The 21,483-nt window shown below is 39.2% G+C and overlaps 1 protein-coding gene across 4 annotated transcripts in view; it reads left to right on the forward strand.

The window, feature by feature from the left end:
* atp6v1c1a (ATPase H+ transporting V1 subunit C1a) overlaps positions 1-21,483 on the forward strand; it is a 107,633-nt gene that overhangs the window by 44,394 nt on the left and 41,756 nt on the right. For all 4 annotated transcript variants that reach the window (XM_068032401.1, XM_068032398.1, XM_068032402.1 and 1 more), the window contains 3 exons: positions 12,788-12,882; positions 18,276-18,367; positions 18,780-18,878. In XM_068032401.1, coding sequence (XP_067888502.1) covers positions 12,788-12,882; positions 18,276-18,367; positions 18,780-18,878 — 286 coding nt within the window. The remainder of the gene's footprint in view (positions 1-12,787; positions 12,883-18,275; positions 18,368-18,779; positions 18,879-21,483) is intronic.

A 21,483-nucleotide genomic window follows, 5' to 3' on the forward strand; every position in this document is an offset into this window, starting at 1 on the left:
TATCTTATGTACTTTCAGTAGGCAAACTTTAATCGATAGGTTTGATTTTAGTTACATTTCAGATTTGTAGATGAGATTAATATTTAATATAATGCTCTCTATATAATCTACTTGGTATGAAACTGGACTTGGGAAGTAGTTATGGGAATCTTGAAACCAAAAACATTGTGTAATATTTGTTGAAATGCGTGACACATTTTAACATCAATTTAAGTTATAATTGTCAAGATTTTAGGCCTTTTTGACCGTTGCATGTATATATCTATTTCAGTAAGATGAAGTGCAGCTCTTTTTAAAAAAAAATAATAAACCTGAATTGGAGAGCAAACTCTTTTGGGTGCTATTTGACCTGTGCATTTCCAGTATTTTTTCTATCATATATCTCTGGTATTTTTAATTCTCATATCCAGGTTTCACCAGCATTTAACACATTTCATAATTTTCAGGAGAGTCCAATGCTGCAATCCCATATTCTGCAGTGGTTATTGTCCTGAAATCTTGTTAGATCTCTTCAAATATGAGGTCAGTTTCCACACATATGCTGATGACACCCAGCTTTACCTCACCACTGTCTCCAAATTGTCAGACTGCTTGTCCGACATCCAGTACTGGATGAGCAGATATTGTGAAGACTGTAGCCATTGTGTTTGGTCCCCACCACAAACTCTGCTCACTCGCCACTGACTCCATCCCTCTCCCTGGAAACTATCAAGAGGCTGAACCAGACTGTTTGCAACATCAGTGTCATATTTGGTTCTGAGATGAGTTTTCAACCACATATCTGTGCCATCACTGAGGCCGTTTATCTCCTCCCCTGTAATATTGCTCGATTCAGCCCCAGCTCATCTGCTACTGAAACCCTGACCCATGCTTTTATTCCCTTCAGACTTGACGATTCCAATGTGCTCCCAGCCACCCACCCATGTTCGAACCTCTGTAAACTTGAAGTCATCCAAAACTTTGCCTATGTCCTAACTTGCACCAAGTCCCATTCACTTATCACCCATGTGCTCCCTAACCTACAGTGGCTCCACGCCAAGCAGTGTCTCAATTTTAAAATTCTCATCCTTGTTTTCAAACCCCTCCATGACTTTGTCTCACGCTATTTCTGTAGTCTCCTTCAACCCCACAACCTTCGGATATTTGCACTCCTTTAATTCTAGCCTCTTGACCATTCCTAGTTTTAATTGCTGCACCATTATGCCATGCCTTCAGCTGCATAGACCCTAACCTCTAGGATTCATTCCCTAAACCTTTCCACCTCACTTTCCTCCTTTTAAGAAGTTCCTTAAAACCTACCACTTTGACTAAGCCTTTGGTCATCTGCCTTATTATCTCCTTATATGGCTTGGTGTCATATTTCATATATTGATGCCTCTGTGAAGCATCTTGGGACGTTTTATTACGTTAGAGGTGTTATATGAATACACGCTGTTATTGAATAGCTCAAATTGTTGCAACTTGAGTTGTACAATTGCAATTAATCCTTCAGTTCGAAGAAAAAACAAGTCATTTCCCTGTATCTCAAACACAGCCTACAGGAATAATTCGTTTTCATATTGCAGCTTTAATTTTTGTTGAAAAAGTCAATGCCCTTCTTTAGGATTGAAGCTTGTAGTTATGAATTTTATGGATCCCTTGCTTTTAATAGTCCCAGCATTGATTTTGTTATTTCTGCAAAATGAACTAGAAAATGACCGCAATTTGTTTAAATCCAAAGTTAATGACAAATGTCATGCCGATGTGCTATGTTGAATTTTTTTTTTAACCCACCGGCTGGAGACTTGAATTTATTTTTGAAGAAATTTAAAAAGGAACAGATAAAAGGTGATTTTGCTAGCAGCTTAAGATGGCCACCTAATTTGCAACACAGTATCCTACATTCCAAGACCTGCGAGGTGGAGACGAAGTGTCTGCCCTGTCCTAGCAAGAACCAAGACCTAGGATAGTTAAGGGAATTGCCTGTTCCCATTAGTAAAGCGTCAAGACTATCACTTGAACAATTGGACCCTGGTTGTGAGAAGGGAATCGCCAAACTTGGGCTGTTTTAGTTGCAAGAAGAAATACACTGCTAACTACCATGCTTGAATTAGTGGGTGACTGTCATGTGACAAGCCCCCCCAAATCTGTGTTTTAAGCTGGTGTTTCTCTGCAGCAGACTGATAAGCATCTAGTCTCTGACAAGGGCAAACCCAAGTGGTGGTCCCTCCATTCTCTCTCCCCACACATTCCAACTTGCAATCTTCGAACCCTGCCTGCAGACTGTGACCACCTCTACATACCCCAGCTGCAAACAGAGACCCCTTGAAGGAAATCATCTGCATCGCTGTTTCCAAGATACCCACCGAATTGACCATCTATCTCTTCAAACCAGAAGCCTCAGGACCACCTGATTCAATTGGAAGCCAGCCGAATTAATAAACTCCATCGACTATTCTTTTTTGTTCTATGGGCTAACTCGATCAATCGACCCACCCTCACTCTGTAACCTATTTGTGTATGTGTGTATTTGTGTGAGAAAAAGTTGGAGCGTAGTTTATTATTTTACTTAGATCGGTTTAAGTATAATAAAGCTAACTTGTTTCTTTGTTAAATGCAAGAAAATCTGTCCGATTGGGTTCTTTTTATGATCATAGCACATAAATAATCACTCACTCACTGGATTGTCAAGTACATTCACTTTAACAAAAAAAGAAATAATCCCTGTTGCGGTCAAACAAGGGGAGGGACAAGAGGGGAGCCATTCGACCCCCTCCTCACCTGATTGTAATGCACATAAACTTCTCAACTTGCTACAGAATAGATCATTGCATCCTTTTCTATTAGAGAGCAAATTTATCAATTCCATTTAAAACTACAACGATTTTCTTAACGTTTTGTCTTTTCTTAACTTTTAACCTTGAATTTGTTTCAAATGTGTCTATGTCCTCTTATGACCTCCACTTTTTTCTGGTTTGATTTTAGACGATTATAATCCTGGTTGTTGGAATCTGATCTACAGTGTTTCTTGGTGTCTTTCTGTCCTTGATCCACTTTTTTCTGTGCTATTCATAAATGATTACCTTAATGTTTGTTTCAAAGCTGAAGTCTTAAGGTAGACAGATCCATTTTACTATTGCCTGTTTTTTGTTTGACTTTCATGCATGTAATAACCTATGTTTCTAGCTTATTGCCCTTGTGGCAGAAAAATAAGCTACAGGTGTGTTTAGTTATTGTGGTTGGTCAGGAATTTTTTTTTTGTAGGAGCAGCATGCTCATTGATGGAATTATTGTGCACTTTTGAGAATTTGACTCTGGTTTAAAGCTTAGTTTGGTTATTTTGACCTTGCTAATTTGTTTCATAATAGGAAGTGAAGGCCCAGAAACCAGCGTTCAACCTTGCTGCCATAAGTTTTTTAACTTGCATTTGCTGAATCACTGCTTGCTTAACCCAGATCTGTCTCAGTGTCAACAGATTAATAGACTTGTGCATTCATCCAGCGTGGGCCTCCTTTTTAAGAAAAAATCTATTTGTGTTTGCATGTGCAAATTGATGCACTCATGCTGAATGTTTAGAAATAAGGTTGTGAAGTGCCTGCTTAGAGCCAGCTGTGTAAGTGGGTCAATCTGACCACAGCGATTTGAATGCTGTCCCCTGATGATGAGACTAGATCTCACCAGAAGAGCTCAAGATGATTAGGTAACAAAGCTTCTGTAATCTTGAGCTTATTTGTATTACTAATAACCAATGTGAAATGTTCTATGTAGTAAAGGCTTGCTCGGGTATAAAACTGAAACCCGATCTGGGCCAGAGTCCTTTAATTTTTTTCGCACTTGACCCGACACAAATAGCACAATAAATTTAATGATATCAAACATGTTATTATGCTCTTGCCTTGTCCAAATGGTGATACTTGTGATCCTGTTCTTCCGTTCTGGCATTTGGCTATTTCTTCAGATGGAGCTGTGGGGAATCATGGATGAGCCTGATTCCGTGAGTTCTCAGAGGCAGCACTGTCTAGCCCAACCCGACTCGACCCGAGCTCGAATGCTGGGCTTGGAATATAGACCCGATGCGATTCGAACTCGATACATAGTCGGGTCTAACCGTGTCTGGGTAACCAGGCTTTGCTATGTAGTTGTAGTGTTGGAGTAATGCTGAAATATGACTACAAGGTAAACCATTGCCTTGGTGAGACTACATCTGGAATAGTGTGCGCAGTTTTGGCTTCTTTATCTGAGGAAGGATGTTCTTGCCATGGAGTGAGTGCAAAGAAGATTTACTAGGCTGATTCCTGGGATGGCAGGATTGATGTATGAGGAGAGATTGGGTCGACTAGGCCTATATTCACTAGAGTTTAGCAGAATGAGTGGGCGGCACAGTGGCGCAGTGGTTAGCACCGCAGCCTCACAGCTCCAGCGACCCGGGTTCAATTCTGGGTACTGCCTGTGTGGAGTTTGCAAGTTCTCCCTGTGTCTGCGTGGGTTTCTTCCGGGTGCTCCGGTTTCCTCCCACAGCCAAAAGACTTGCAGGTTGATAGGTGAATTGGCCATTATAAATTGCCACTAGTATAGGTAGGTGGTAGGGGAATATAGGGACAGGTGAGGATGTGGTAGGAATATGTGATTAGTGTTGGATTAGTATAAATGGGTGGTTAATGGTCGGCACAGACTCGGTGGGCCGAAGGGCCTGTTTCAGTGCTGTATCTCTAAATCTAAATCTAAAAAATCTCATAGAAACCTGTAAAATTCTAACAGGACTAGACAGGCTAGATGCAGAGAGGATGTTGCCGATGGCTGGTGAGTCCAGAACCAGGCGTCACAGTCTCAGGATACGGGGTATGCCATTTAGAACCGAGATGAGAAATTTCTTCACTCAGAGGGCGGTGAACCTGTGGAATCCTCAACCGCAGAAGGCAGTGGAGGCCAAGTCATTAAATATGTTCAAGAAGGAGGTAGATATATTAATGGCAAAGGGATCAAGGGTTATGGGGAGAAAGCGGGAACAGGGTACAGAATTAGATGATCAGCCATGATCTTTTTTGAATGGTGGAGCAGGCCCGAAGGGCCAAATGGCCTACAACTCCTATTTTCTATGTTTCAATGGCAGAGAAATGATCCAATTTTCAACTACTTACGCAGCCACATACCTGATAACTCTGTTACTTGTTACTGAAGGCACGTCATTTTATGATAAACCAGCCTTTGCTTTTTCTGCTGCCAACTTGTATTAAACAATCTTAGCATCTCTACTGTCTTTGGTCCCACAGCAATCTCCATTGCCCTCTCTGGTTGCAGTCTCAGACTGAACCAGATTGTTTCCAGTGTCTATGTTCTATTTGACCACGAGCTGAGCTAACTTCATATGCTCTATTTATTTATTTAGAGATACAGCACTGAAACAGGCCCTTCGGCCCACCGAGTCTGTGCCGACCATCAACCACCCATTTATACTAATCCTACACTAATTCCATATTCCTACCACATCCCCACCTGTCCCTATATTTCCCTACCACCTACCTATACTAGGGGAAATTTATAATGGCCAATTCACCTATCAACCTGCAAGTCTTTGGCATGTGGGAGGAAACCGGAGCACCTGGAGGAAACCCACGCAGACACAGGGAGAACTTGCAAACTCCACACAGGCAGTACCCAGAATTGAACCCGGGTCGCTGGAGCTGTGAGGCTGCGGTGCTAACCACTGCGCCACTGTGCCGCCCTCTAAATCACAAAGACTACCTAGTTCAATCTTTGTAAAATTGACCTCTGCATCAGTCCATCTGCTGCTGAAAACCTACTTGTCAACTATTCCAACATTCTCCTGGCTGACCTGCCATTCTCCACTCTCTAAATTTCATCTCATTAAAACACTCCTCGTATCCTGAACTGTACTAGGTCCCCACTCACCTATTACCCATGTCCTTGCTAATCTACATTGGCTCTCTAGCCTCCTGATGCCTCTAATTTAAAATTCTCATTCTCGTGTTTAAATCCCTTCATGGGATTGCCCAACTGTACCCTCTTCCAGCCCTACAAACCCCTCCCCTAAAGTCTTCCTCTGACTGGCCTTGTGTGTACTTCCCACTCCCTTTGCCCAGCATTGGCATCTGTGCTTTCAGCCAGCTAGGCCCAACACGCTCAAATTCCCTCCCATAAATCGTCCTGCACCTTAAAATTTAATTTCAAGTAATGTGATTGAGCACAAGAAACATAGAAAGATTTATGCACAGAAAGAAACCATTCGGTCCATTGTGTCTGTGCCAACTGAAAGAAATATGCAGTCTAATTCCACCTTCCAGCTCTTGGTTCTTAACTTTTAGGCCACGGCACCTCATGTGCATATCCATGTGTTTTTTTTAGTATAATGAGGGTTTATGCTCTAACACACTTTCAGGCAGTGAGTTCCAGGTCCCCACCAACCTCCTGGGTGAAAAAGTTATTTCTCAATTCTCCTCTAATCCTTCCAGCAGTTACTTTAAATCTATGCCGTCTGGTTATTGACCTCTCTGCTAATGGAAATCGGTCCTTCCTAGCCATTTTGTTTCATTCCTTCATAGTTATATACTCCTCAATTAAATCTCCCCTCAGCCTCCTCTGTTCCAAAGAAAACAAACCCAGCCTATCCAATCTTCCTCATACTTAAAGTTCTCCTTTCCTGGCAACATCCGTGTAAATCTCTTCTGTACCCTCTCTCGTGTGATTGCATCCTTCCTGTAATACTGTGATGAGAACTTTACGTAGTACTCCAGCTGCAGTTTTTATACAGTTCCAACATTACCTCCTGGCTCTTGTACTCTAGCCCTTGGCCAGTGATCACCTTATCTACCTATCCTGCTACCTTTTGGGGATCTGTAGACAAATACTCCAAGATGCCTTTGTTCCTCTACTTTTTAGAGTCCTCCCATTTATTGTGTATTCCATTGCTTGTTTGCCCTCCCTAAATGCATTACCTGACACTTCTCTGAATGGATTTCCATTTACCATTTTTCTGCCCACCTGACCAGTCTATTGATGATTTCCTGCAGCCGAGAGCTTTCTTCCTCACCATCAATTACATGGCCAATTTTGCTGTGATGCTCTGTTTATTCAGTTTGCTGCCTACTGAACAAAACTTTTGAAAATCAGTTAAAACTGGCATTAGGAACAGCGCACAAATGGACTTGCTTCAAGATTGTACCATATCTATTCAGGTGATACTGAGGCTTACTCTTGAGGCTTTTGATATTATTTGATTCCTTTTATAAGCTAATGTGCTGTAACATGTTCCGGTGCATGTACTATCTTTATGCTAGTTTAATGGTATTATGTAATATTTCTTTACACCTCATTCATTATTTTTGGATTCTTTTGCTTTTTTTTTAAACCAATTTTATTCCTTTTCTGAAGGCATTGATGCCTTGTGGCATGGTTCCCATGGGTACCCTAAATAACGCGAACCTCAATATTGCGTTTCTGCGCTATTGTTGCGAGGACATCATAGTTGGATCAGTTCACATTTTCGCTCAGTGTCCTTATGTAGGCAGCCAGCATGGTGCAGCTGGACAGCAATCGGGAGTGGAAACCCTAATTTATTTTTCCCTTCCTAACCTGGGGCACTGTTGCCACCTGTGGCAACCCTGACCAGTTGAGATCAGCTAACTCAGCCAAGACTGGGGATTGAACCTGGATCCCACTGTCTATATGACTCAGCTTCTTGTTTTAAATAGCTCACTCATTGGTGAAGCAATTGTTGGTTATTTGGACTTCAGTTCTATGTTTTAAACAATTGATGGTGTTCTTTGCCATCCTAATATTAAGAGATCACTGTAAACAGTTTCAGGCTGAACTTAAACTTTAATTTCAAATGTAGAATTGTTAAATTTTCTCATTGCATGAAATTAAATATATTTTTCATATGGTTGATTTCTTGTGATATGACTTGGCTACATATCACTTACAATAGTTTTTGTGTGTGCTCCTGTGTACAAATATTTTTCCATTTTTGTGAAGTTCGGTTTTCAAGGTCAACTCTAAGATTCTGTATACTTAAAATTGTGTAACTATATTCCTATATGCACAGCTTTTATTTATTAGATGCAAAAAGTCTTCATGGTTCTGGGTCAAGCTTTTATGCAAGGTAGAGATGGATAAGGAAAGCCATTTGATCCATCCTAACTCTTCCACACCCAGAAAGAGATGCTGCAATATTCAGCTGTTAAATGATTCGCGTTATTGCCTCCACTACTTTACCTGGAAGTCCATTTCAACTGTTGATCACTTTGTGTGGAAGAACTTCCTGACATCAGTTCTAAATTTCTCTTTCACCACCTTGACATTGTACTCCCTTGTTATACTGTTATGATTTAATTTGTAACAGTCATCTGGGTTTACTGTAGTCTGGCTAGAACATGAATAACTTCCTCTAAATTTTATTGTGCTGTTTTGACTGTATAGTTCAGTTATTTTTGCTTTTTTGATTGTTGTTACATTGTGATTTATATATGTTAAGTACAAAATCTAATTCCCCTAAACCTGTTTCAGTTTCACGCTCAGTTGTTTGAACACCATTCATGAGAGAACTAATGATGCCCTTGTTTAGTTTCTTCTCTTGTGCAATACTTTGGACATGTGCATTTTATCTGCCACTTAATGGGCTAGATTTTTACAGTCAGCAGCAAAGCAATAGCATTTGTTGCTGACCTCAAAAGCTGCCCACAAAGATCCAGTAAGCTCTGTGGCATGCTTTTCCCTATCCCCATGGCAGTTTAAGTCTGGTACTATGTCAGGGTTATCACTTGGTGTGCAGCAGCAATGATTTCAGCAAACAGGCATTGCAACCAATCACATTAAAGTATTCAGACACAGCAAACCAGGAAGTTAAAAGCATTTACTATCTTCCACTTTTAAATTTTCAGTTAGCAAAATAAATAGTTGGATTAAGATGGAAGCTGAAATAAAGTTATACGATCTTTTTAAAAAAGAAAATTAAAATACGGATTTTTTTTTATCTGTATAGAGGAGTTCGACATTCCACAAATACAAAATAAGCTTTAAGAGCCAGTGAGAGTGTTTAGTGGTAATTGTGAAGTTAACACTGTTCAAAAACCAAGTTACACGTAACTTTTTACAAGTGTTTTTGCAGTGAGACTAACAGCATAAGAGTGAAAGTTCTTGTCAACTCATAGTTCCTATTGGTTGCAGTCTGGGGGTATCTCAGCAGCCCATCCTCTGGAGAAGAGTAGAATTGCTGACAGCAACTTTTGGATTTCTGTGTTCTTCCGTGCATGTTCTGACTGCAAAAGCTGTCAGTTTCAGTGGAGTAATGACTGCGAGCGCAAATGGTTTTGCCGTCATTACCACCTCAGAATCCCAGCTAATATTTACCTAACTTCATCTGTGAGTCTATAGTCACTCTGGATTCACTTGCTTCCTCTAATTTGGTTTTGTGTATTGATTTCTTGAATCCAAGTTTGAAAGTAGGGCTGACGGCAGCACTGTTAGCTTTTTTTCTCTTTCTTTCTCCCCTCCCCCCCCCCCCCCCCCCAAAAATAAAATGAATGTTATGGTCCTAACAAATATCAACTGCTTCCTATCTTTCAGTAAATTTTGTAGTACTTCCTAGGTTTTAAATTCAATTCCTTATGCTTAAGTAGCAACCTTTTTGTGTCGAGCTGTAGCAAAGGCTTTTTGAGAGGCCAAGTTGACCATACAGTCTAGCTCTTTATTATCCATTTAGGTTGTTTTGTTAAGCTTTTCAGGCAGGACTTTCCCCTTCTAAATAACTGCCATTTACTAGATGACTGTCTTATAGATAATCCTTTAGTTAATATCACCCATATCCACTTTATCCCAAGGATAAATACCACCTATTTTTGGGAATTAACCTTTGTATTTTTAACACCATTAGCCTGCCTAGGACCTTGCACCTCATTTATGTAGTAGTCATTAATCCTAGTTGATTCCAGGGTTACATGTTGGTTAACCTCTTGTCTTCTGTGGGTCATTTGGTAGCATTCTTGCCTCTGAGTTAGAAGGTTCTGGGTTTAAGTCCCGCTCCAGGACCTTAGCACAAAAATCAAGGCTGACATTCTAGTTCGGTACTGAGGGCATGCTGCACTGTTGAAGGTGCTATCTTTTGGATGAGATGTTAAACCGAAATCACATCTGCCCTCTCAGGTGCACGTAAAAGATCCCATGGCACTATTTTGAAGAAGAGCAGGGGAATTATACCCAGTGTCCTGGCCAATATTTATACCTCACTCAATATCACAAAAACTAGCAAAGACGATCTATCCGTAGCTTAGGAAGGAAGTTAAGGATAGTAATAGATTAAAAGAAGAGCTTTTAAATGTGGCAAATAGTAGCAAGCCTGAGGATTGGGAGTGCTTTAGAAACTAGCAAATGTCCGCTAAAAAATTGATGAGGGGGAGAAAATAGACAGAGTAAAGTAGCCAGCAGTATAAACATAGATTGTAAGAGCATTTGCAAATAGATAAAAAGGAGAGTAGCTAAAGTAGTGGTTGGTCCCTTCGAGGCAGAGATAGGAGAAATTATCATGCGGAATGAGGAAACGGCAGAGACCTTGAACAAATATTGTCCATCTTCACAGTAGAAAACACATGTTACACACCAGAAATAAAGGGTAACCAAAGGGCTAATAAGAGTGAGGAACTTAAGGTGTTAACAGCAGAGAAAAGTATTAGATTTTAGTTCCTTAAGTTTCTCTAACAAATCCCCAGGACCTGATGGTCCATGTCCTTGGGTTCAAAAAGAGGTAGCTGCAGAGATAGTGAAAGAGCTGGTGATGATTTTCCAAAATTCCATGGATTCTAGAATGCTCCCAGTGGATTGGAAGTCAGCAAATGTTACACTGCTATTCAAGAAAATAGAGAGAGAGAGAGAAAACAGGGAACTACAGGCCAGTGAGGCTGGGAAAATGCTGGAATCTATTATTAAGCAAGTCGTAATGCAGAATATTTTTCATAAGGCATGAAGCTTTTAAATGTTCAGAGGGATTTGGGTGTACTCGTACAAGGAACACAAAGTTAGCATGCAGGTACAGCAAGCAATTAGGAACGCAAATAACATATTGGCCTTTATTTCAAGAGGATTGGAATACAGGAATAAGGAAGTCTTGCTACAGTTGTATAGGGCTTTGGTGAGTCCACACCTGGAGTACTGTCCGCAGTTTTGGTCTCCATATTTAAGGAAGGGTACACTTGCATTGGAGGTGCTACAGCAAAGGTTCATGAGATTAGTTCCTGTGATAAGGGGCTGAATAAATTGGGTCTATACTGTCTGGAGTTCAGAAGAATAAGAAATGATCTTGTTGAACCATCTAAGATCCTGAAGGGGCTTGACAGGGTAGACACCAGAGATTCTTTCCCCTGGCTGGGGAATCTAGAACTCTTGTCTCAAGACAAGGGGCTGATCATTTAGGACTAAGATGCGAAATTTCTTCAAAGGGTTGTAAATCATTGGAATTCTCTACCCCAGGAGGTTGTGGATGGTTGATCATTGAACATATTGGGGGCTGAAATAGATGGATTTTTGGGGTCCCATGGAGAGTGGGCGGGAAAGTGGAGTTGAGAACGAAGATCAGCCATGATACTGAACGGCAGAGCAGGCTCAAGGGGCTATATGGTCAACTGCTGCTATTTCTTGTGTTCTTACCACATTGCTGTTTGTGGGGGCTTGCTGTGTGCAAATTGGCTACTGTACTTCCTACATTACTACAGTGATTACTCTTCAAAAGTATCTCACTGGCTGTAAAATGCTTTGAGAAGTTAGGTGATCGTGCAAACCACTATATAAATGCAAGCCTTTTTTTCATTGTTGTAATGACTTTGATTGTGTTAGCTGTGGCTCAGTGGTAGCAGTGTAGCATCTGAATTAGAAGGTTCAGATTCTAGTCCCATTCCAGAGATTTGAGCACATTATCTAGGTTGACACGCCAGGGCAGTGCTTAGCTGTTAGATGTGCTGTCTTTCAGATGCGATGTTGAAAAGAGGTCCTGTCTGTCACTTCAGTTAAATAAGACCTGCGTTTATATAGCACCTTACATGACCTCAGGACATCCCAAGTGCTTTACAGCCAGCAAAGTACTTTTGAAGTATAGTTACTATTGTAATGTAGCAAAGTTGGGTGTAAAAGATTCGATGGCAGTATTTTGAAGAAGAGCAGGGGAGCTCCCCTCTGTGTCCTGGCCAATATTCAACTCTTAACTAGCATCACTGCAGAAACAGGTTACTGCTCATTATCACGTTGCTGCTTGTGGAATCTTGTATGGCAGTTAGCTACCACATTTCATGAATTATGATACTACTTAATTAGGTGTAAAGCACTTTGCGATGTCGTGTGGTTGTGAAAGGCGCTATATCGCTGCAAGTCTTTGAGTTGTATGCTTGAAAGCTTTTACAATATTAAGTCAATCATGTTATTTGTAAATTAAAATTTGTGAAACCACTGGGTGGCAAAGAATTCATGTCCAAGCACTAGCAATCTGCTCATGGTATAATTTTTTAAATTTAAACTTATCTTGACTTTAAAAGTATAAAGCCAAATATGTTAAAAATCTGAACTCTTGACTGCTTCATGTGTGTCTTAACATTTATAATCTGTGTGCATTCAAAATATTTCAAATGGTTGTGTAGAATTTATTGAACTGTTTTTGTTCTCTTGTGTTGACTCTTCTGAATTATTGCAAAGTTGGAATTGCACACATTAAATTCCTTACTAATGTTAAACTTGGCCCATTTATTTTCCCCTCTCAAAACTGAGAATCTTTGTTTTATTACATTTTTAAAACAAAAGTTCTGTTTTTTAGTTGACTTGGTCACCTATATCACAAGGTTTCAGTGGGACATGGCGAAATACCCAATCAAACAGTCTCTGAAAAACATTTCTGAAATCATTACTAAGGTTGGTGGTGTTTAATTTCATTTTTGGAACTTAATAGCTTTAGCATAAACTCTACAGTCAGCCAAGAATCCTAGCAATATTATGTGTAAATGTTTCAGACTCGCTGAAAATTCAAATGGTTTGGTTTTAAGTTTTTTCCTTCTAATTTTGTAATTTTTAGCATCACTTTGGAAACTTGTGGGCAGAAATTAACAGTAATGTTTTAGATTTTACTTTGTGTTATCTAGTTGCAGAGAGATAGTGTTCCATGGTTTGACTAAATAACATGCACAACTGTAATGCCCATAACTGAGATACTTGACTAATAATTTGCTTTACTGAGGTGTTATGACCAACTGAGAAAGAGGTCTCAGGTTCCCTTTCAGCCTTCACCTGGTCTTACTGTAGCAGGGTTTAATTTTAAACAGTGTTTTTAGCTCCCCCTTGATGAATCCTTGTTCATAGCTTTGCAATTATAAGGCAAAGAAACCAGCGCAAACGGGCTTTCTTAGGTTTAAAGAAGAAAAGTTGAAATTTATTTAAACTTAAAACTCTAATTCAGTTAACACCTATGGATACTCGATGCGCACATGCAATACACGCATGCAGATAGAGACAGAGAACAGAAGAAATAAAAACAAAAAATGCTGGAAATACTCAGCAGGTCTGGAAGCATCTGTGGAGAGAGAAGCAGAGTTAACATGTCAGGTCAGTGCCCTTTCGTCAGAACAGAAAAAATAAAGAAGTGTTTGAGGCAATATCTGAAGAGTTGTTATGGTTCTTCGAGCTCATTGTAGAGTCCTTGATTGTAGGTAGATCTTGCTTTTTATTGGGGTCCAGTATTATTCTTAAACCTTATTCGCTGTAGGAGACTTTACTCTCTTGGCGTTCATGTGTCTTCATTGGATTCAGAGGCTTGTGAGAAAGAGATGGGAGCAGACAGGAGAGAGATCTTCTCAGTCCAGGAGCAAACAGACTTTCTGCCCAAACTCTGTTTGTGTATAAATTCAAAAAAACTCAGGTTGCCCAGCAGGTTAGTCATGTGACTAGCTGGTTTGACCATGTCCGTTTGTGTATTCGGCCATCTTAGCAGTCAACCTGGAATACGAGTTCCTCCCACCATCAATGTCTAGTGATCAAAAGTCCATTGTGGGTTGACTGTTAGGGAATGGCTGCTTTGTCCTTCCACTGTCTGTTAATATGTAAATGTCTTTTCCAGCCACGGCTGATCTGTTCTTCAAATCCATTCTTCACTCCCGTAACAGTTTAAAATCAATGTTCATGAAAAAATTAATGTGCCTCATTCTTGGCAGGTGGGGGCCTGGCATGACGGAGGATAAATGCAGGATAACAGTAATGCATATGGAAATAGAAAAATTGGCTGCACATGTTTGTGTTTTATGTACCTTTTGCTTGTTGGTTTCTTTAAATTTTAATGGTGATTTACAAATGGCACACAGAACCAGATAGCTACTGTTTAGAGCTTGCTACATTTTTTTCTTAGCATGCACACACTCCCTACTATTGTAGAATTGAAGTTTAGTCGGGTATGAATAGAGCTTTTATTCTGTAAACTTTTCAAAGAACTTTGGATAGCAGTGGCTGATGTTGATGCAGATTTTAAAAGCACTGAATGGGTTACACATTAGCAGCACCAGTCAGTGGCATGGTGATACCCAGTGGTTCTCAAAGTGGGGTCCACAGACCCCTGTCTGTAGAGACTTTCCAAGGGGTCCATGAAATAATGTGGAAGTGCTTACCGAGTGCCTGCCCAGGGCAAGTAAGCGAATGAGTGGTGGTGGGCGTAGAGTTTGGTTGCCACATGTGCAGCGCAAAGTGGACTGGCTGTTTCAGCTTGGAGGGGAGAGTTGAGAGCGGTATAAAGATCACCAGATAGACCTATGGTTACCAAAGCTGGTGGTGCGTGCCAGGTGACTTCAGCCTTGTTTAAAAACTATTTACATACTGAAACTCAAAGGTTGCCAAATGACAAGGTAGCCCAGGTCGCCCCTATTTGCATGGAGCACTTTTATATGATGAGTAATCTACAGTGTAACCTTAGCTGGAAATTCATGATTACTAATCTATTTGAAAAGGCCGTCCTTCAACCAAAAAAGTTTGAGAACCACTGGTCACAACAGTTGGGCACATATGCTATTCTATAACATGAAACTTCATCAACTGTCTATACCCTTTCCAAGCAGTAATAGGTGTATGGATTCTTTATCTGAAACTTCAGGAACAGTTGCTGGTTAATCTTAGCAGCAGTAATAGTTTCTGAGCTACTGCAGAAGGTGTGGAAGGGTTAGTAACATTTCTGAGCTCCCTGCAATGATCTCCCAATTGATGGTATTTATTTGCTTCACTTATTCTGTTTTGTTAAAGGAATAAGATTGAGGTGAAGGTGGTTATGTCTTCTCTGACCTGATCAGCTATCTATTCTGGCTGATTTTCACAAGGATTGTTTTTAAGTTTTATCTTTTCGAATACTGAGATACAAATGTCCAGTACTGAATCGATACCACTGTATTCTGCTTGGTATTGAATTTTGGAATGTTGCATTCTTTTCATTATGTTTAGGGTAGAGTGAAGTGTAAACCTGTAGAAGGCTATTAGAATAGTTGTGAAACCTACTTTCTGCCACAAGACAAGACTACTAAATCAAATTTTTATTGTGCTCTGCTATACAATAAGATTTTATTGCTCAACAGTTATGTTATGAATAGCTTGGTATAACTGGCCATTTCTGTAAAGCACTTTGAGAACCTGTCATGTTTTGCAGGTGCCGCTGTATTCATTGTGGAAAGGATTTGTTTAAAACTGCTGTTGCTTCATTATATATACTGAAAAATGTTTCCCCTCTTTTGATCTTGCACAGTTAATGCTTTCATTTTGTTCTTAAAGTTATCAAGTTAAAAGGGCATTGATGTCATTTCACAAACAGATTTTATGCATCAAATGCATTGACTGAGTTCTGTAATGGTTTTATATTCATCAACTTGTTCCCTATTCAATTTAGATTGCATTTGAATTTGCCTAATTACTATTGTAGTTAATTAAATCAATTGCTAACTTTTCTTCAATCCAATATGTCATTAAATGTTTAGGGAGTTCTAAACATTAGTGTGCCCAAACCCCAGTATTTGCACAGCACCAAGTTCAAGTCATCCCTAATTGTAAATAAACTATTAGATCAATAATCAGAAGTGTTCAGACAAGGTTGCATTTCATAGCATGTACTGTAACCAATAATGTTGGGCACATACATTTTCCAGGAATACTTGGTATCTCTTTCCTGTTTTGCCAGCATTGGGGGAGGGTTTTAATAAAAGTTACTTCTTCATTCCTCTTTCAACTTTACTATTGAAAAGCTCTAAATGTTACTTAATGCATTCTGTCAAAATATCAGGATTAAGTTGTTCAAAAAAATTCTCACCAACTTACCTGGAGGAATGGAAAGCTGTTGACTGAATACTTCTGATTTGCATCCATTTGGATTGGTTCATATTGGTTGATAAAACCAGTTTTTGAGGCAAGATGCACTCTCCTCCTTCCCTTCTGGCTGTCAGCATAAAGCCCTCCAGATAGCATCTTACATAGAAATAAGCTCTGTTCTCCCACTGAGGATTGTGCAGTTTAAATGCCAGCCCTAGAGACAGAGCTGTGTGCCCATTTACCTGTTAATTGACAATTGAGTTTTACTTTTAAAGTATATAACTGAATTTTAACCAAGCTATAAATTGTTTCGTTATTAAACACAGAATTCTTTACACGTGAGATGTTTTAGGAAATGTATAAAATGCACAATTTGGCCGCAGTGCATGTTTCGGCAAGTTCTGTTAAATGAGAATTAGGAACTTGCCTAAAACCCAAGATAGTAAGCAAGATTCCTTTTTTTAAAAAAAATCTGCTAGCGAGAGCCTGATGTATCAGTGGATCAGTAAAAATGTCTCTGAGAATATGCCAGTGAACATCTATTTAATCGCCTGCTTGTTGCCACTTTTAAAATTCGACCAAGATTTACAATCAAATTTGCCATTAGATTGGGGTAGTCTGACTCTCAAAATAATAAATTTATAATGAAAAGGAAAGTGATTAGGAATTTTGAAATTACCTTTGGGTTCCTTTTGGTAATGTCTTCTATTTTGGTTTTTGAATCCTCTGAAACCCAGCTTAGCATTTTGGTAGGTTTGCTTTTTAAAATGCCAGTATTTTTCTGTTGTGTGAATAATCTTTATTTATTAGTTATGTGTACCTTTAAGGTGTCACTTCGAAATTCAATTTTAATAGTGAGTTCCATTTTTTGAAAAATAAGTTCTGTATTTTTCTTAGCAAAAAGCAACCCCTCAGAAAACCTCAAAGTTTTTGGTGGAATCTTCAATTTATTACGCGCAACTTTCATATTCCTCACCAAGTGCAGAATAGAGTTTCTGTTTGTGGGGAAATCATATACTTAGGTTATTAGAACAATGTAAATTTTCTACCCTCCGTCTAGATGGTTGAAGTTGTATCTATATTTAACTATTAATCTTAAACTTTATTTGTCTGGGAGCAAAGATACATATTTTTATTAATACTTTTATTCCCACTCCACTATCATCCATAGAAACTCAACAGATTGTAACCTCAACTTGCATAGCACCTTTTAACAAAATGTTCCAAAGTTTTACACAAGTTAAAATAACTGGTCACAGAAAGCTGATTTGGGGTGGTAACCGAGGTGGGCTTCGAGTTTTTGAAGGAAGGAAGGAAGGGAGGTCGTGAGCCAGAGAGTTTTAGGGGTGAGGTAACTTGAGACCCTGTGGCCAAATGGGGGAGGGCTTGGATTGCAAAGCAGGCACGAGTCAGAGTGGAGAGTCGCTGAAATGGAGGATATGTGACAACAGTGTTGATGGAGGGACTTGGAGATAAGAGATTTTGAAATTGCATTGGGAACTGAAAGTTGGTGAATGAGATGTTGAAAGTAGGATGGGATGCACGTAGCAGAAGTTGTAAGCTTATGGTAGAGACAAACAGGCATTCAAAAAGCAGTTGGATGTTAATATGCAAGCTGACACTAGAGGAGTTGGTGCTGATGGGCTGAATGGCTTTTCCAGTCCTTTTTATGTATGCAATTTCAAAATCTCTCTTGCCACAACTGCCACAATAGTTGCTAATTTAGAATTTCATTCATTTGCTAATTTCCCAAATAGGCCTGAGTTCCTTTATGATTTTTGCAGAGGTTTTAATAAAGTAATATAATGGTAATCTGGTTGTGTCTGTGAAAAGGAAGTAGCATAAATTTACAGTGAATTTTAGCATAATTGATTTTGAGGTCCTGCAGAACATTTTCACTTAGTTTTACTTGTTGACCGTTACTGGGTAATTTGAACAGAAGCGTCCATTAACTATTGTACAACTTTGCAAATTTGCAGCAAGTATCACAGATTGACAATGATCTAAAAGCAAGAGCATCTGCATACAACAATCTGAAAGGAAACTTGCAGAATCTAGAGAGGAAGAATGTGTAAGTTTTTTTAATGGCATATTGTAATTAAAATTGAATTGCCTTGCATTTAATTTTCACTTGCTATAAAGTTAGAATTCTAAGTATTTTTTCCTGTTGCTCTTTTGTTCTCCCTCTTTCACTCCAGACTGAGAACTTGGATATCTCAAATAGTCATTTTACAGTCACGGGTTGAGAGTTCCTTCAGCAAAATGAATGTTGGAAGTTATGGTGGGACCACTTTGGGATTAAGTGGCTATTTCCATTTGTTGCCTGTCTTTGCCCATTTGAATTAGGAATGTAATTTAACCTTTGAGATGTTCTGAGGATGAATTATTATTATTTAGAAGCGGTTATAACCATTAGTGTATTTTCGCTAGGAGAACTGCAGTATTTAACTTGTGCTGATAATTGTTCTGTATCGCATTTGTAGGGGAAGTTTGATGACTAGAAGTCTAGCTGATATTGTGAAGAAGGAGGACTTTGTAATGGATTCTGAATATCTTACTACCTTATTGGTAGTTGTGCCGAAGTAAGAATCTTTTTTAAATGTTCACTTTTTTTTAAATAGTGAGCAAAAATTTTAAATTGTGTGCTAATTCAACATTGCTGGCTGATAAGAAAAAAAAATTAGTCAAAGCTGCAAATTTCTGGGAAAATCAGATGAAATGTGAAGTGATACATTTTGCAAGGGAAAATGAGAAAATAACTAAATAGCGACGTTTTCAAAGTGGGTGCAGGTACAGAGACGTTGGGGTTCATATACACTAATCTTTGAGGGTGGTGGGACAAGTCAATAAGGCTGTTAATAAATGTGTTATTTTGTTTAATTTTACTCTATTATAAGCGTGTCATGGCCTTTGAGAGGGTGTAGAAGAGATTTACTAGAATGCTACCAGGGATGAGGGGATTATGTTATCTAAAGAAAATACCGAGGATTGTTCTCCTTGGAGCAAAGAAGGTTAAGGCAAAATTTAGTAGAGCTGTTCAAAATTGAAGGGTTTTAATAAGGGAGACAGGGCGAGACTTTTTCTACTGGCAGGATAGTTGGTAATCAGAGGGTGCAGATTTAAGATAATTGGCAAAAAAGCCAGGTGGAAGAGATGAACAAGTTATGATCCGGAATGCATTGCCGGAAAGGGTGGTGGAAGCAGATTCAGCGTTAACGGGAATTGGACATATACTTAAAGGAAAAATTTGTGGGGTTACAGGGGAAGAACACTGGAGTGGGTCTAATTGGTAGCTTTTTCAGAGCTGACCGAGGCACTGGGTTGAAGGGCTGCCTTTTGTGTTGTATGATTAGAACCTAAGAAGTAGGGAGCAGGAATAGGCCACGTGGCACCTCGCGCCTGCTCCCCCATCCATTAAAATTATGGCTGAACGTCTGCAGCTCCACTCTTCCACCCTATCCCCATATCCCTTGATTGCTTTAGTGTCCAAAAATCTTAACTATTTCAGTCTTGAATATACTCAATGGCTGAACATCTAGAGCCCTCTAGGGTAGAGAATTTTATGTCTATTCACTTTTCCATTATTGTCACTATTATAACTATTAGTGTAGTTTTGTTGAACTCGTGAGTTCTGAAATTGAAACCTTGTAACAGTATAAGCCTCCTGAATATTTTCAAGTGCTTTTACTGGAGTTTTATCGTTGAAGATCAGATTGTGTTGTTTCTGGTTCCATGAAATGTTTGCAACTTGAATTGCAAAAATAACATTAGACTTGCCATTCAACTGGAGGGATTTATTTGAATGGTGCAATGTTATAATTCAGTGCAAATCCAAAAACTAATGTGTACCGTATACGATCCCACATTTACTAACCTGAGCTTTACTATAATGTCAAGCTCCAAATATACTTAAGGGAGCAAATTTATTCTTGGGCCTTACAACAAGGTCTGTTCTTTCCCAATTATCATTTAGCTTTTTTCCTGCACCCATCTAATCTTTAAAAATGTCAGCTCTGCATCCAAGAATATATACTGCTGTCTCTACTTGCCTCTTTTACTGTGTAATCGGGATAGAATTTTCAGGCACTTGGTTGAGCCTGCATATACGGTCAGGCTTTTCATTTTGGGTTTTGTTTAAATTGAACATTCAAAAGATTAATGTCCTATATCTTTATTCATCTTTTCAGATTGGGTTGATTCTCCGTTAAACCAGTTTTACTGGAAGTTTCTTTCAGGGTCAATCACAATGAAGGCTGCAATAGCGAGCATATTTCATCTAATCTTGCACAATGCCCATCCCTGAAAATGGGATATTGTGCATTTCCAGCTTCTCAAAGTCTAAGGCAAAATGGTCCTACCTTTGTTAGAAGTTTTAAGTAGTATTATGTGGCATATTTGAAACGTTAAGATTTTAATGGCCCAGATTTTGTGGTCAGCAGTGAAACAATTGCATGCGTAGTTCAGCATGTTGACGGACTTTTCTCGGGGTTTTGAGCAGCAACTTGCAACTCCTAGACACTCTTTAGAGTGCGGCGCCCTCTACAGGGATTTGTGGTGAAAGCCGTGCAAGCAACAGCATGGCTGTTCAACCAATCAGATTGAAGAATCCTCATTGAGACTTTGAGTCTAAACCAGGAAGTATAAATTAGAATATTCAATCCTTTGTAAAATCATGTACAAAAAGTGAAATAAAGGAAACAGATAAGACCAAGAAAAAGTTATTTAAAAAAAATAATTTTTAGTGTTGATTCTTAAATAATTAAATTCAGAAGCAATGAGACTCCACACTTGTAAAGTTACATTTTCAGTGCCAGAGAGGTGATTTGGCAGTATTTAACACTTAGAACACAGTTAAAAATTCAGTTATACCTAACTGCACCAGCTCTAACTTTTTCTGCCATGTACAGCAAATTCATGCCCTTGCGTGGATTTCAATGCCAAGTGTTATTGGCAAAGTACTGTTATATAGCAGCCTGTGGAGGAGCAGGAAAACGCAGACATCTTCTGGGTTTCTCCATTTAACTATGAATGTGTGGACTCTGAAGTTGCTGTCCCACTTACACCATCCACAATAATGGTGAGTGTTGGTGTCACCATTATTCACAACAAAAAGTCCATGCCAATTTGTTCTTTCAGGCACGATACAGTGCTATGGTAAAACTACATTTGTTACTGCCAGCTTTTATG

This window comes from Heterodontus francisci, chromosome 5 (genome assembly GCF_036365525.1).
Source record: "Heterodontus francisci isolate sHetFra1 chromosome 5, sHetFra1.hap1, whole genome shotgun sequence".
In the NCBI taxonomy this organism is placed as follows: domain Eukaryota; kingdom Metazoa; phylum Chordata; class Chondrichthyes; order Heterodontiformes; family Heterodontidae; genus Heterodontus; species Heterodontus francisci.